The 14,740-nt window shown below is 44.2% G+C and overlaps 1 protein-coding gene across 7 annotated transcripts in view; it reads right to left on the reverse strand.

The window, feature by feature from the left end:
- PPM1K (protein phosphatase, Mg2+/Mn2+ dependent 1K) overlaps positions 1-14,740 on the reverse strand; it is a 42,422-nt gene that overhangs the window by 11,738 nt on the left and 15,944 nt on the right. For all 7 annotated transcript variants that reach the window (XM_006111049.4, XM_006111050.4, XM_025182884.2 and 4 more), the window contains 2 exons: positions 12,777-13,295; positions 11,741-11,841 (listed from right to left, as the gene is read on the reverse strand). In XM_006111049.4, coding sequence (XP_006111111.1) covers positions 11,741-11,841; positions 12,777-13,216 — 541 coding nt within the window. In that variant the 5' untranslated portion in view covers positions 13,217-13,295. The remainder of the gene's footprint in view (positions 1-11,740; positions 11,842-12,776; positions 13,296-14,740) is intronic.

Below are 14,740 nucleotides of genomic sequence, written 5' to 3' on the forward strand. Positions count from 1 at the left end.
TACCACTGTGAGCACAGACTAGCTGATGAAATGAATGAAATGAAGTAAACCCCCCAAGTTAAAATAATTATTAAGGAACAGCTCCCCCTTTATTGCTAACACACCGTGTAGGCAACATGGTGCTGTGACGTGTTACTGCAGAGGAAAGCATGGACAGAAAGAAATATGGCCTAGAAATTAAAAGCAGATGTAAATTCAGTTGAAATCCCCTCCTAAGCTGGGCCATATTCTGGGGTTTGTTTTGTTTTTGTCAATAGTTTTTATGAACAGATTCAAATATACAGCTGGCATTGTTTTGGTTTAAGCTAAAAATCAGAATCCCCATTTATATTCCTCTATTTTCATGTGAGAAGGGAATAATAATTCAAGATCTTCTTGCAACCTCTCCTTTTCCTTAAAGTATATGGACTTCAATCCTGCCCACACCTATTCACACTTCAACAATGCACCTGGGATTGACTGGGGGCATCACAAGGAGCTGGCTAAACCGCATTTGAGGGACTCAGGAATTCCACCCTGCCAGGGCAATCCCTAATTACAGCACAAAAATCTGAACAAGGGGCCAATACTGAGGGCAAGAATCTGGCCTTACTGGTTTAATTAATGCATTATGGGTCTGGTTCTGAGGGATTCTCGTTGTCAGCGAGTCTGAGATTTCAGCACATCGCATAGCTAGCCTCTTTCATTATTACAGAGTATGATTTTCAGATGTGTTAAGCACTGGCAGCTCCAATTGACATTCATTGTAACTGTGGGCACTCAGCACCTCTGAAAAAAAGTTAGGCTTATAAGAGGCTTGAGAGGATTTTTCACATAGACAAGTGTTTAAAGGTGCATTGAGCCTTGTTGTAGAATGAAAACAGTGAGTTGATGAATGAAAAAAATAAAGCAAATCTATAATAGAGTCTAAACTAGACCTTCACTACTATTAAAACAGGTATTATTACTGCACTGAAATCTAGTTCAACTATTTCCTCAAAGTATCAATCAATGTCACAACTAACTCCACTGTAATTTGTATCAGATCTTTGATTATTTAGGAACTTAGGTACCACTAAATTGGCTGTAGCTTGTAAGTATTTTAGTTAAGCGTTTGCATTTTACTTTCAATTTTAAGAGACCACACAAGAATTAGTGAGTTACAGGCCCACTTTGAAACATACTTAAAATATACCACTAAAATTTAGCAGTCAAATCTGAATATTTTAGCAAAGCCAGTAAAATACCTGTTTTAATTGGACAGTTAAAGCATAGTGAAATGAAAAGCCTACATAAAGCTACTTTTAATTCATGCTAAATATCTTTTGTTTAGAAATTAAAAGCTAATGAAGATTTGCCACTAGCCTCTGATATCATTCCTTGCTTTTGGAACTGTAATGCAAAATATTGAATGCTATATTCTAAAAGGCATAAAAGAGAATCATTGCACAGTTCATAAATTCTATTGCGACTAAATATTTTGGGATGCAAGTAGCCTCAACTTTTTAAAGGCACAGCAGACACATACATCCAAAATACTCTTGAGTGTTTAAAAAAAAAAAAAATCAAATCAACCATCAGTATCAATTTTAGGAATATCACTGCAGAACCAGACATTAGTATGGTAAATCTTGGTACGTACCATAGTGATAGGCATCTTACAATTACCTATAGGCCAAATAAAAGCTAAACATCATAGTTTGGAAATAAATACACCCATTCATACTCCCTTCACTGGGTCTGATTCTGCTCTCAACAAGACCACTCATGAAGATAATGCTCAATGAGAGTAAGGGACGTAGAACCAGGCTCTCACTAAATTTAAGGGTGCTTCAGATTCATTTGGGTCACTAACACAGTTCCAAAATCTAGGAATTATGCATGTACCAAATTTCTAGCGCTTTACTACTAGTGCTTCTATTTTAGTTATTGGCACTTTAAAGATATGTTGCATCATCACATACATTGGATTTAATATTTAAAAGAATAAAAAAATGTTTTCACTTTTTCCTAATAGTATCACTATAAAACTAAGATCTTTCAATAGGTTCTTAACACTCACTGGACAATTTTTACTGCATGTCATCTCAACTAATGGGACAAAGAAGATGTGGGAACCTTCCAGTAGTCCAGGCTAGGAACCGCTGGACTCCTTCACCTGGGACAAAATTAAGCTGATCTCTCTTTCCACTGAAGCCCAGCATATAGCGTCCAGGGCCTCCAGTTCTAGAGCTGCTGACCAGGTACAGACTCTGCCACAAATAACACGTACACAGAGGCAAATAGGAAATTCACCCAGGGATTTTGTTCAGAAAAAAAACAAACCTGCAACACTGGAGATGACAGAACAAGAGCTGCAAAGAAAGGGGACATATTCACTTTGGGTTTGCCTGCTCTACTGTTCACTAGTGGTATGACAGAATAGGCAAGTACTAGGACAATTATTAATAACCAATTTGACCATGGCTCAATCTTATCTAAACATATACATGGTCTCAAATATATTCACTTTTATCAATTATTTTCCCCCTTACACTTTCACTATAGCTATGTGTCACCTCTGTTGCAGCTTCCGCCTAAACAAAAGGCACAATGTATTTTAGTAACAGTATTGGTGACCAAACAAATCAAAGGAAAATGCCCAGCCATCTCATATTTGGCAAAGACAGACATTCTAAAGTGTATTGCAATTATACCAATCAACTTGTTCACAGTCTTCACTTTCAAACAAAAATGTTCTAAGGAACAGACTGCTAAAAACAGTTTCATAGCCAATGGCTGATTCATGGCTCGTCAGGATGCATTGAAAACTGAATGTGGTTAAAAACCCTGGAAAAATATTGAAATTAAGTGGTTTCTAACTTAATTATATATTTCAGCAGCTCTCTCTATTCCTCAGTGTTGCAGGTTAACATATTAAAAGAATAGTCATGTTTTTGAATGGTAACTTTAAAGAAAATTGATTCAGTATTTTATTGTCTTTCAGACCTTCATTATTTGCTCAGCATAAGATTTCAAGAGTGCCCCAAACAAATACATCAACTAACAACCAACCATGTTCAATTAGGTGGCTATTCCAGATATGAATGGCCAGTGTCATCAGATTCTGATAGGATGAGCACTGAAGTCAGTGGAAAAGTCCCTACTGTCTCCAATATGTATTGGATTAGGTTTTGAATAAACTGAAGCAGTAGTGGCACCGTAACTGGATGTCCTAGGCCAAGTCAGTAGAGTTGGTGGCAGGTTTTTCGTCAAGAAACTTTGTATGTACAGCACTAATTCTCTATAAGGTGGAGAATGTTTTAAAATGATCCATCATGAAGGGTCTCACCTTGCATCAGTGTTTCTCAAAGTGGTACAAAAAACCACTTTGAGAAACCCGTTAACTGGCCGCTCCAGTGTGTTTACTGACCCGCACAATGGCCATGGAGCCTCGTGACCATTGGCTCCGGTTTGCCAAGAGACATAAACATACCAGAGCAGCCAGTTAACATGTGTCTCAAAGTGGTTTTGCAGACCACTTTGAGAAAAACTGCCTTGCATGCTATGTCAGGGTATCTCTAAGCTGGGGGCTGGGACAGCTTCTTTTCACAGCTAGCAGAACAGTCCAGGTGGAAGGATGCAAGGCAGAGAGAGGAGCAATGGCAACGGGGAAAGCTGCAGGACCCTGGATTTATTTCCAAAGCAATAAGGCAAAAAGAGGAAACACCTTCCTAATGAGGGGGTTGTTTAAGTTGTACTGCTTCAGTTCTTGGCAAGGGTGTTTATTCATCTCTGGGCCACTGAAATAAGGAGAAAAATGCAGCTTTTTAACATTTTAAAAAAATACACAGTCACGATGTCTAGAGCAGAAATGTAACACAACTTTAAAGATGTACAAGCTTGTAAGGCATATAGCCCTTGATCCAAATTAATGAGAGAAGGAGCTTGTTGCATAAATTTCAAATAACCACTTTGCTCTGAACGCAAATTTAAAAGGCTAAAAACTAAGCAAGATTCAAAAAGGGATTGATTGAACACGTATATGGACAGTAACAATACCCAATTACAACAGTTAATGCTAGCATACATTTTTGGAAGAGATATTATACTTTATTCTTCAGTGGTTAAGCCAAACTCTGTTAAGAATGTAAGGGAGACCTACCATGGAGGACATATTATCTTACACATGCCTACTGTGGAGTTTTTATGCCTTCCTCTGAAATATCTGGTATGACCATTATCAGACAGGATGCGGAACTAGATGGACCACACTCCAGTGTTGCAAATCCTGTGTTTCCTAAATACCCATCTGTCTAGGTGATGTGCAAGAGACACAGATGAATGTGTAGCTTTTTTTTTTTAAAACATTCAAAACTTGATTAAGCATTACTGTATATATTTTAAATATGTTAGCACCTGAAGGAGTGATTTAAAAATAAGGACCACTGTTCCTAGAAGAATGCACAGATTGTGAGACCTGTTCAATTTCTGTCATAATTAAGCTGATGTTTAAGTTGTTTAAAAGTATTTTCTGTTTTAGAAATAGAGATTTGCCCAGTGAGGCCCTGATCCTGCAAACACACACACACACACACGTACGTACGTATGCGCAGTATCAAGTCTTCAGTCATCGTAAAAAGTCATCGTAAAAATCCACTGTACTTTAAAAACGTAAGTTAGAAGTACAGGTCCCCAGCCCAAAGAATCAACAGATAGATGACTCTATCAGAAATATGTAATTGAACTATTGGTTTCCAATTCCCAGAATGAAGCAGGATTTAAATAGGAAGACATGTTTAGCTGCCATCACACATGTCCTGAGCAGCCTGTATTCCAGGATCATTGTTTCCAAGAGACACACTTGACTTTATCACATCTAGAATAGCCAAAAACAATTTGTAGCTTTGCTAATCAAGCATTACGTTTGTGATAAGGATACATGAAAACATTTCAATTTTATTTAACTTTTTTAAAATCTCAAAAATATTTAGTTTTCAACACCACACATGCAAAGAATTAATTTCATTAATAAAGTAGTATTTGTCTATGTCTTTACATTCCATTACTCCAGTCCTTTATGGCCTGATTTCAGGGACTGTTCAGCACCTAGCAAAGAGGGCTAAGGACCATCAGCACCTACAACAACATGAGGACTGTTGATAACTCAAAAGAAATACTCAGCATGCTGCAAATGGGGCCCTTTAATGTATGGAAACCACTTCCTGATGATTATCTTTACAGAGAGGTTCCAAGACCACTGAAAATAGGACAAGTAGTAATAGACTTAATGTGCAGCAAAGGAGATGTAGGTTAGCTATTAGAAAAATTTTCTAGTTCTAGCTTGGGAATAAGCTTTCAAGAGAGACTGTGGAATCAGTGGCAGGTTTTTAAGAACAGGTTGGACAAACACCTATCAGCAGAGCTCGACAAATACACTCACCCGCAGCGAGTAGAAATTGGCAGCTGGCGAGTAGTTACTGGTCTCGTGGAGCAGCATGGCTCTGAGAGACATCTCAAGGGACTCCAGATAGGATTGCCAGGTGTCCGGCGGGGCGGGGAAAGTGGCTGGGAGGTGATCAGCGCTGGCTGCGTGTGAGGAGGAGGAGGGGCAGCCCGGCCCATGCTCTTGCACATTGGTCAAGCGCATGGTGAGCTGCAGCCGGACTGACTCCATTCGCTGGGACCGTGAGCCCTGGGATCTGTACTGCACAGGTGAGTCCTGCTCCCCGCTGGCCGATTGGGTTCTTTCCTAAAGGGCCGGCTGGTGGCTGCTAGAGGAGGGAGAAACCCAGCAAAAGTCACTCCTGGGAGCGGATGCCGGAGTTCTGGCTCAGCACGGCCCTTTCTCTCCCCTCCAGCCCCCGCAGAGACGTAACGAAGGGGGGGGGGCAGTTGCCCCCCACCCTCCGGGTGCCACGCTGCGGGGGGGAGGCGCTGGGCGGGCTTGGATGAGCACAGGAACTGCTGGTCAGCTAAGTGCTGCTCTAGCTGAGCAGCACTCTTTAAACTGCAGCTGAAACAGCCAGCTGGGTGGGAGGAGCAGTAGTTTTTAAGCAAGGTATGTTCCTCCCTGCAGGGCTGGGGGTTGATTGGGGGCATGTTCCCCCTGCTACTGGGGGTGCCTTGCACTGGGGGAAGAAGGATGTGTGCGTGGGGGGGGGGCAATGCTCCCCCATTCACCTTAAAAGAGGGACCTTCCAGAAGCAGCTGCTTGCTGCTTACTCCCAAGGCATCCATAAGTGCAGCCTTCACTCAATGAGCCCACTTCACTGGTCCCATTGTTCTTATTGTGGCTTCCACCTTTCTGCAACCACTGCAAGTGCCCAGAGGGTTTTCTTTCATGCCTTACCCATTTACACCACATTCACTCAACAAGACAAACAGTTTAGCAAGGAGGCAGGAGGAGGAAGGGGGGGCGGGAGTACAAAGTCTACAAGATTTGTATGTAAAAAGGCTTAATACAAAGTTTCTATGTTCTGTAAAAGTATACAGAGTTTTATAAAAGGACATAATATGTTCCACAGTAACAAATTTGGCCTTTTCCCTCAGGTACAAAACACCCTCAGTACGCTTCTGGTATGAACCCACTTACACACACTGTGTGTGCGCGTGTGTGTGCGCGCGCGCGGATTCCCTGCCCACCGTATTCCTGCTAATAGGAGCCAAAGCTGGTGTGGGGACTTCAGTAAAAATTGGCACCATGTGGCCCAGCTCCAGGCCCGGCACGTGGTCTGGAGCCGCGGAAGCAGCTGGGGCCAGGGCTGCTGGGACTTCTGGGGCCCAATCACAGACTCCAGACCCGCCAACTGGAAGGCACAAGGTGGGGGAGGGGAAGGGGGAAAAATAGGGGGAAGGGTGGCAGAGAAAGGGGCTTGTGCTGAGGGGAGGGGGGCAGGTCAGGAGAAGAAAGGGGAAGGCACCAAGTTTGGAGGAGAGACAAATGCCGGGGGACAAGTGGAGACAATGAGGAAAAGGGCAGGAGGGGAGGTGTCAGTGGGAGGGGGGACAGGGTGATGCTGGGAGAGGAGAGGGTAAGGGCACTGGGGGCTAAAGGGGAAGGTGCTAGGAGAAGGCTTGAAAGAAGGGGTGGGCATGAGGAAAGCGGGGATGGAGCAAGTCATGTGTGAGGGCACAGGGGCATGTTGAGAGGAATGGGGGCAGAGGGTGGTGAGCTTCAAGGAAAAAGAGGGCAAAGGGGGCAGGAGCAGTGAGAGAAGGGGGAGGCACCAGGAGGGTGCAGGTGCCAGGGAATTCTGGGGGTGAAGCAGAAGGGCAGACCCTGCAGAGGAGGGACCAGCACCAGAGGAGAGAGGCAGGGCAGGTGTGTAGAGGGAGGTGTTAGAAGAGGGGGTAGCTCACATGATCAGAGTGGGGCTACTGGAGGAGTGGGCACGGGGGGAGAGAAGGGCTGGTGGAGGGGGGCAGGTCTCAGGAAGGCTGAGGGCAGTGAGAAGGGCAGGAGTCAGGACAGCAGAGGAGGGTGAGGGGTTGCGGGGCAGCAGGCACCAGGGGAGCTGATGGAGCAAGGGGAGGAGACATGGCAGCAGAGGGAAAAGGCAGGAGGTTTATAAGATATTTATTAACAACTTGGGTGATATTTATTAACAACATATTAGTAATTACTGTTCTTATTCTTATTAGAAATTTATACCATTAAAAAAAACACTTTGGGGGGAGGGTGGTGAGTCTCTTTTTTGTCTGGCGAGTAGGGTTTTCCACAATTTGTCGAGCCCTACTTATCAGGGATGGGATAGATCAGAACTACTCAGGTTGACAAAGCCCTTGCTGGGTTGATTTAGTTGGGATTAGTCCTGCCTAGAGCATGGGGCTGAACTTGATGACCCTCTGAGGTCTTTTCCAGCTCTATGATTCTAGGATTCTAACTCGTAGCCCATGGGCTGCATGCAGCCCACTGCCCGTTTCTTTGCAGCCCCGCGGTGCAGTCTGGATTTATGTGGGGCTTAACTCACGGCCCGTGGGTGAGAGCCAAAGTAAAAAAGTAGTCAATATAATGGTCGTGTGTTTATATATATTTTAGTAGTTAAATTCCTGGACTGTCATTGCTTGTTAAAAGTTGTAATATGGGTAGAAATTGGGTAAATATTGCATTTTATTAATATCACCAGAACGGACTTAAATGGGGCCTGTGTGTTGTGTAGTCTTGCCTTAATCTTTGTATTCATGCCTGTCAGTGAGAAAGAAGCTATTTGTATATATATATTTGCATGTATATGCAAACACACTTAAGTTGTGGCCATCAGCATGTGCTGTGAGTATCATTGTGGCCCCCACAACTTCTAAAGTTGAGAAGCCCTGGTATAGATTAATTTAGTTCTACCTCAGCAACGGGGGGCTGGACTTGACTGCCTGCTAACTCCAGCCTTGCATTTTTATGATTCTATGAAAATTACTCATGAAAACTAACATACCTCTGCTTAATTTTCATGTTCTTGAGCAGTATTAGCGAAAAAGCTTTACCTAATGTCTTGTAACTTAGCTTTTGCTTAGCTGTTCTCAAGTTTACCAGCATTTGAATCAGATTCCTAATAAGTTAATGGGGCATTTTCAGAGAAGTGCTTAGTGGTTTAGCCATCCTGTTCAAGATGGTGAAAATTGCAAGGTAAAATCTGACAGCATTTTGAAAGCTCACACTTACCGCTCAGCTTATGAATTAGATTCTCTTTAGCTAATTCAATAAGCCCCAAAGTACTAAATGCTGTAACTATTTTCTGCATAACAAAATAATATTTTAAATGCCAATATTTTCTCTCATTACACTGTGTCTTTCTCCTCATGGAGCTGCTGTGAACACGATAAACTTCCATTAAGTGGATCAGTTTATACAAGCTCTTGTATGAACATAGTCTGATAATTAAGGGGCCTTCAAGATTAGCCATTTATACAGAAGCATTTTACATTATTCAGGTGGATGAGAAGCAAACGCACTCTTACTTTTGCATTTCAGACCATTTTAGTAAAAATCGCTGAATTCACAATTCAAATATGTGACTCAATTCTTCATCTCACTCTCCCAAAGTTAGTTTCTACTAATCAGAGGTTATTAAAAAAGTAATGCCAATTATTTTGTATTACTTCTTCAGTCAGGTTAAATATATTTTTAAATAAGTAAATACCACCTTACTCATTTAAAAAAAAAAATCAATGTTAATAAGCTCTCTCATTATCCATTTATGCTGTTTACTTTTCGTACTTCAATTTGAACAAAAACTAGGTCAACGGGTTTCATTTTCTAGTTTTCAAACACTAGACAACACAGCAATATTTTGGCTGCAAACAGCAAAGGGGAACATTGAAAGTGTATACTGGCATTTTCTAATAGCAAAAAGCATTTCATTCAATGTGATCAGCAGTACAAAATGGCTGAAAGATAGAATTTGCCAGCCACAGGAATAGCATCCCAGTGTCACAGAAGTCCTCTGCTAACCCACTTCCCAGGGCCAATTTCCATGTGCTCCTATACATGCCAGCTGTTCTAACAGCCTCTTGGGCCACTGACAGGTGGCAAAAACATATGCTAGTGGACTAACTCACCATACTGCCAGCCTGGGATTAGGGGAATACAAAAATTGCTTAATATCACCTTTCCACACAAGCCATCCTAAGGCTTGCAGCAAGCTCCTTGGCCACAGCTGAGGATCTAGGGCATAAAGTTTATTTTCCTACTACAGGCAGTCCCCGGGTTACGTACAAGATAGGGACTGTAGGTTTGTTCTTAAGTTGAATCTGTATGTAAGTCGGAACTGGCGTCCAGATTCAGACACTGCTGAAACTGACTGCCAGTTCTGACTTACATACAGAATCAACTTAAGAACCCCAGGCGTCCCCAAGTCAGCTGCTGCTGAAACTGATCAGCAGCTGATTCCAGGAAGCCCGGGGCAGAGCAACTCTGCCTGGGGCTTCCTGTAGTCAGCGCTGGTCAGTTTCAGCAGAAGCTGACTTGGGACGCCTGGGGCAGAGCAGCTGGGGTGCTACTGGACCAACCCAGCAGCACCCCATCTGCTCTGCCCCAGACGTCCTGATTCAGCCGCTGCTGAAACTGACCAGCAGCGGCTGAATCAGGACCTGGGGCAGAGCAGCTGGGGTGCTGCCGGGTTGGTCCAGTCGTGCCCACAGGCGCTGCAGGACCAATCGGCAGCGCCCCAGCTGCTCTGCCCCAGAGTCCAAAACAAAAGCCTGGTCTGCTGGGGGGGGGGGGAGCACACTAGCTGCGCCCCCCCCCCCCAGCAGACCAGGGACACGGGGAGCAGAGCCGCAGCGGCAGCGGGGTGCCGCGCCTCTGAGGCTTTGCTCTGGCAAAGCCTCAGAGGCGAGGGACCCCGCCAGGGCTGCGGCTTCAGTCTGGGTGCCTGTGGTCTGCTGGGGACGGTCCCCAGCAGACCACAGGCCCCCGGACTGAAGCCGCAGCCGCGGGGGGGTCCCGCGCCTCTGAGGCTTTGCCAGAGCAAAGCCTCAGAGGCGCGGGGAACCGCCGCTGCTGCCGCTTCAGTCAAAGTGGCAGCAGCGGCGGTTCCCCGCGCCTCTCAGGCTTTGCTCTGGTAAAGCCTGAGAGGCGCGGGACCCCCCCGCGGCTGCGGCTTCAGTCCGGGTGCCTGTGGTCTGCTGGGGACCGTCCGCAGCAGACCACAGGCACCGGGTCTCAAGGGGCAGCAGCAGCGGTTCCCGCGCTTCTGAGGCTTTGCTCTGGCAGGGGCACCGGAGCAGCTTACGAACGGGGCTTTCTCGCCCCGACTTCCGGGGCGAGAAAGCTCTGTTCGTAAGTGCGGATCCAACATAAGTCGGATCCGCGTAAGTCGGGGACTGCCTGTATGTCCTTTTCTCTTTTAAAGGCATAACTACATTAATTTTGTTTTTGTATATCAGTAATATCTACCATCTGAATTTCTTTGAGCCTGGTTTGTTACTTAAGCGCAGAAGCACCAAGAGGGCACGTTTAGATGCTATTTCTTCCAAAACCTACAGAATAGCATTTTAAAATTGGTGACAGTGTATTTCTCATCATTGTCTGTGTGTGTGTGTATATCTATATCTATATCTATATCTATCTATCTCTCTCACACACACACACACACACACACACACACACACACACACGCTGGAGTTACCCAGTGTTGCTCAGGACAGTTGATTTAACTGAGGTGAGGAGCCTGAGCGGAGGGAGGGGGAAGGGAGCCACGCACCCGCCACCAGCGCCCGAGCCCGCCCTCCGCCGGCCTTAGTGAGTGACTGTCCCTGCTGCTTCCCCTGGGAAACTGCTTCTCCCCGCACTGCCAAGCTCTGTGCAGCCCCAGGGAGAGGCATCGGTCTCTCATCTCTTCCCTCCCACAGTCCCTTAAAACCTTCTCCTGGATAAAAGGTTATCCCATGCAAAGTTTGGTTGCGGTAGCTTATAGTGTCCAAGTTATTAGCACGCGCGCGCACGCACACGCACACACGTACCATTATAGAGTACATTACTTTTGGTAAACATACATTTTGACAGTATCCCTTTAGGATAAATGCTCAGTGGAATGTTGGTCAGAAATTCAGCCTCATATCAGCTCCCCAGATAAATTTCAGAGAGGTATTTCATATTTAAATTAAGGTGTTCAAGTGTTACGAATGTCGTTTCATTTGTAATAAATTCTCAAAGCAGATGTGTTAAATAAAATTGTTTTCAATGCCAAACATTTTATTAATACAAAACACCTCCGCAACTATTTCTAAAAGCATTTCCTCTTCGTTTAACCATTGCAAAGTAGAATGCAGTCATTCTACCTACCATCAACAGATAAGTGAGCATGCCTCGCAAATGCTTTGTCTATTTCTAGAAAAGCCTTGGTCAACACGGTTTCCAAATTCTTCTCCTGAGCAAGGAATTCTCTAAAAACAAAATGAAGACAAGGGTTCAACTTCTTCCACAAAGACACCACTCCTGCCACAGCAGTTCCCACAGGTTTGTCTCCCCACTACAAAAGCTGAATCATGTAATATCATCCTTCTGGGGTAACGAGAAGCCATTAGCGTGCTGCCTTGGCCTTTGGATATAAGGGAATTTGACCCCCCAGGATTGGTGGTTTTTAATTGTTGTATAACTCTGTTTTATAAAGAAAGAATGCAGCCTTCGTTTAAGCTACCTTAATTATGCAAATGGAGTGCTACAAGTGGTAAGCACTGCAACTTGTAACTCCCACATGCTTTTGGGTAGATCCAAACCTGAAGGATGCTGAGCACCTTCAATTTCACAACGAATTCAATGGGTTTGGATAGGCTGGGTCTGGAGAGTAAAATACCATCCTCCCCAGTGAAGAGAATACACATAAGGACTACAACCACTTACACCTTGTGCTGTCCCTTTGCACAGAGGAAGTTTCAGCTTAGGAGACTAGAAGAGGGCAGCACTAACTACCCTCTAACTCAGCTGATAAGTCATGAACTGACTTCAATACATTTGTTAGTCTCTAAGGTGCCACAGGACTAATTTTTAATGTTAGACTAATATGGCTACCCCTCTGACACTGATAATTACTAGGAGTTTTTATAGAACCTGACTTTTCTATACTTCAGAAGGGTAAAAAACAAATGGTTCATCATGGCAAAATCTAATCCCAGACACTATTATGGCACCAGGGAATCCTTCCAAACTCCAGAAACAAGAGGTGAATAGTGTGACAGAAGTGCCAGAATGTTTTATATTTCTATGTTCAAAATTACTCTGTATGATGGTTGGCAACTCACTTAGTCTCTCTGTGCTGCAGCCTTGAACTACTGGGTGCTAATGGTAATGCAAATAATAAATCAAACCCTAGCTTACGTACTGAATGTACTTTTCCATGTACTTATCACAGAAATCAGCTGCTGCAGCCCCACCATGCCCATCATACACTGCAAAATACAGGACATCATCTGTCAGCTGAGCGTAATCAAACCGGTCCTCGTTTTCCTTCCGCTTTCCAATCTGAGTCGCACAGCCCACGTTGGCCAGACTGATTTTGGGAATTGGTTTCCCATACTTTATGCTTGTTGGGAGGAGTATGGGCTCATCGATGCGATTGTCCCAGATACCGAAGGTGTCCCATGTGGCTGGACGCCCACTGCCGTCTGGATCGAAGCGGGAAGCCCTGCGTTCTGTGGTGGAGCTCTGGCACACAGCAGTCCAGCGTTTGTCGTCTTGCAAGAGGCGGGAGGTCAGTAGTGCTCTTCCTCTCACTTGATACCCTCCATATCTAACCAAATTAATTAAAGCAGCTGTTGACATAACTTGATTCCACGACACTTTGTAGTGAATGAAAGATCAATATACAACTTCTGGAATGGCTTCAAGGACAATGTGAGAACTGGTCAGGAAACAAGAAATACAGGAGAGGGAAAATTCAAGTTATACCGTCCAGAAAACATTTTCACCATCAGAGATCATTATAGAATCATAGAATAATAGGACTGGAAGGGACCTCAAGAGGTCATCGAGTCCAGCCCCCCGCCCTCAAGGCAGGACCAAGCTCCGTCTACACCATCCCTGACAGATGTCTATCTAACCTGTTCTTAAATATCTCCAGAGAGGGAGATTCCACCACCTCCCTTGGCAATTTATTCCAATATTTGACCACCCTGACAGTTAGGAATTTTTTCCTAATGTCCAATCTAAACCTCCCCTGCTGTACTTTAAGCCCATTACTCCTTGTCCTGTCCTCTGAAACCAAGAGGAACAAATTTTCTCCTTCCTCCTTGTGACACCCTCTTAGATATTTGAAAACCGCTATCATGTCCCCCCCCCTTAATCTTCTTTTTTCCAAACTAAACAAGCCCAGTTCATGAAGCCTGGCTTCATAGGTCATGTTCTCTAAACCTTTAATCATTCTTGTCGCTCTTCTCTGTACCCTTTCCAATTTCTCCACATCTTTCTTGAAATGTGGCGCCCAGAACTGGACACAGTACTCCAGCTGAGGCCTAACTAGTGCAGAGTAGAGCGGCAGAATGACTTCACGAGTTTTGCTTACAACACACCTGTTGATACAACCTAGAATCATATTTGCTTTTTTTGCAACAGCATCACACTGTTGACTCATATTCAACTTGTGGTCCACTATGACCCCTAGATCCCTTTCCGCCATGCTCCTTCCTAGACAGTTGCTTCCCATCTTGTATGTATGGAACTGATTGTTCCTTCCTAAGTGGAGAACTTTGGATTTCTCTTTATTAAACCTCATCCTGTTTACCTCTGACCATTTCTCTAACTTGCTAAGGTCATTTTGAATTATGTCCCTATCCTCCATAGAAGTTGCAACCCCACCCAGTTTGGTATCATCTGCAAACTTAATAAGCGTACTCTCTATCCCAATATCTACATCATTGATGAAGATATTGAATAGTACAGGTCCCAAAACAGACCCTTGAGGAACTCCACTTGTTATCCCTTTCCAGCAGGATTTAGAACCGTTAACAACAACTCTCTGACTACGGTTATCCAGCCAATTATGCACCCACCTTATCGTGGCCCTAGGTTATATTTGCCTAGTTTATCAATAAGAATATCATGCGAGACCGTATCAAATGCCTTACTAAAGTCTAGGTATATGACATCCACCGCTTCTCCCTTATCCACAAGGCTCGTTATCCTATCAAAGAAAGCTATCAGATTATTTTGGCATGACTTGTTCTTCACAAACCCATGCTGGCTATTTCCTATCACTTTATTACCTTCCAAGTGTTTGCATATGATTTCCTTAATTACCTGCTCCATTATCTTCCCTGGGACAGACGTTAAACTGACCGGTCTGTAGTT

This window comes from Pelodiscus sinensis, chromosome 5, assembly GCF_049634645.1.
Source record: "Pelodiscus sinensis isolate JC-2024 chromosome 5, ASM4963464v1, whole genome shotgun sequence".
In the NCBI taxonomy this organism is placed as follows: domain Eukaryota; kingdom Metazoa; phylum Chordata; order Testudines; family Trionychidae; genus Pelodiscus; species Pelodiscus sinensis.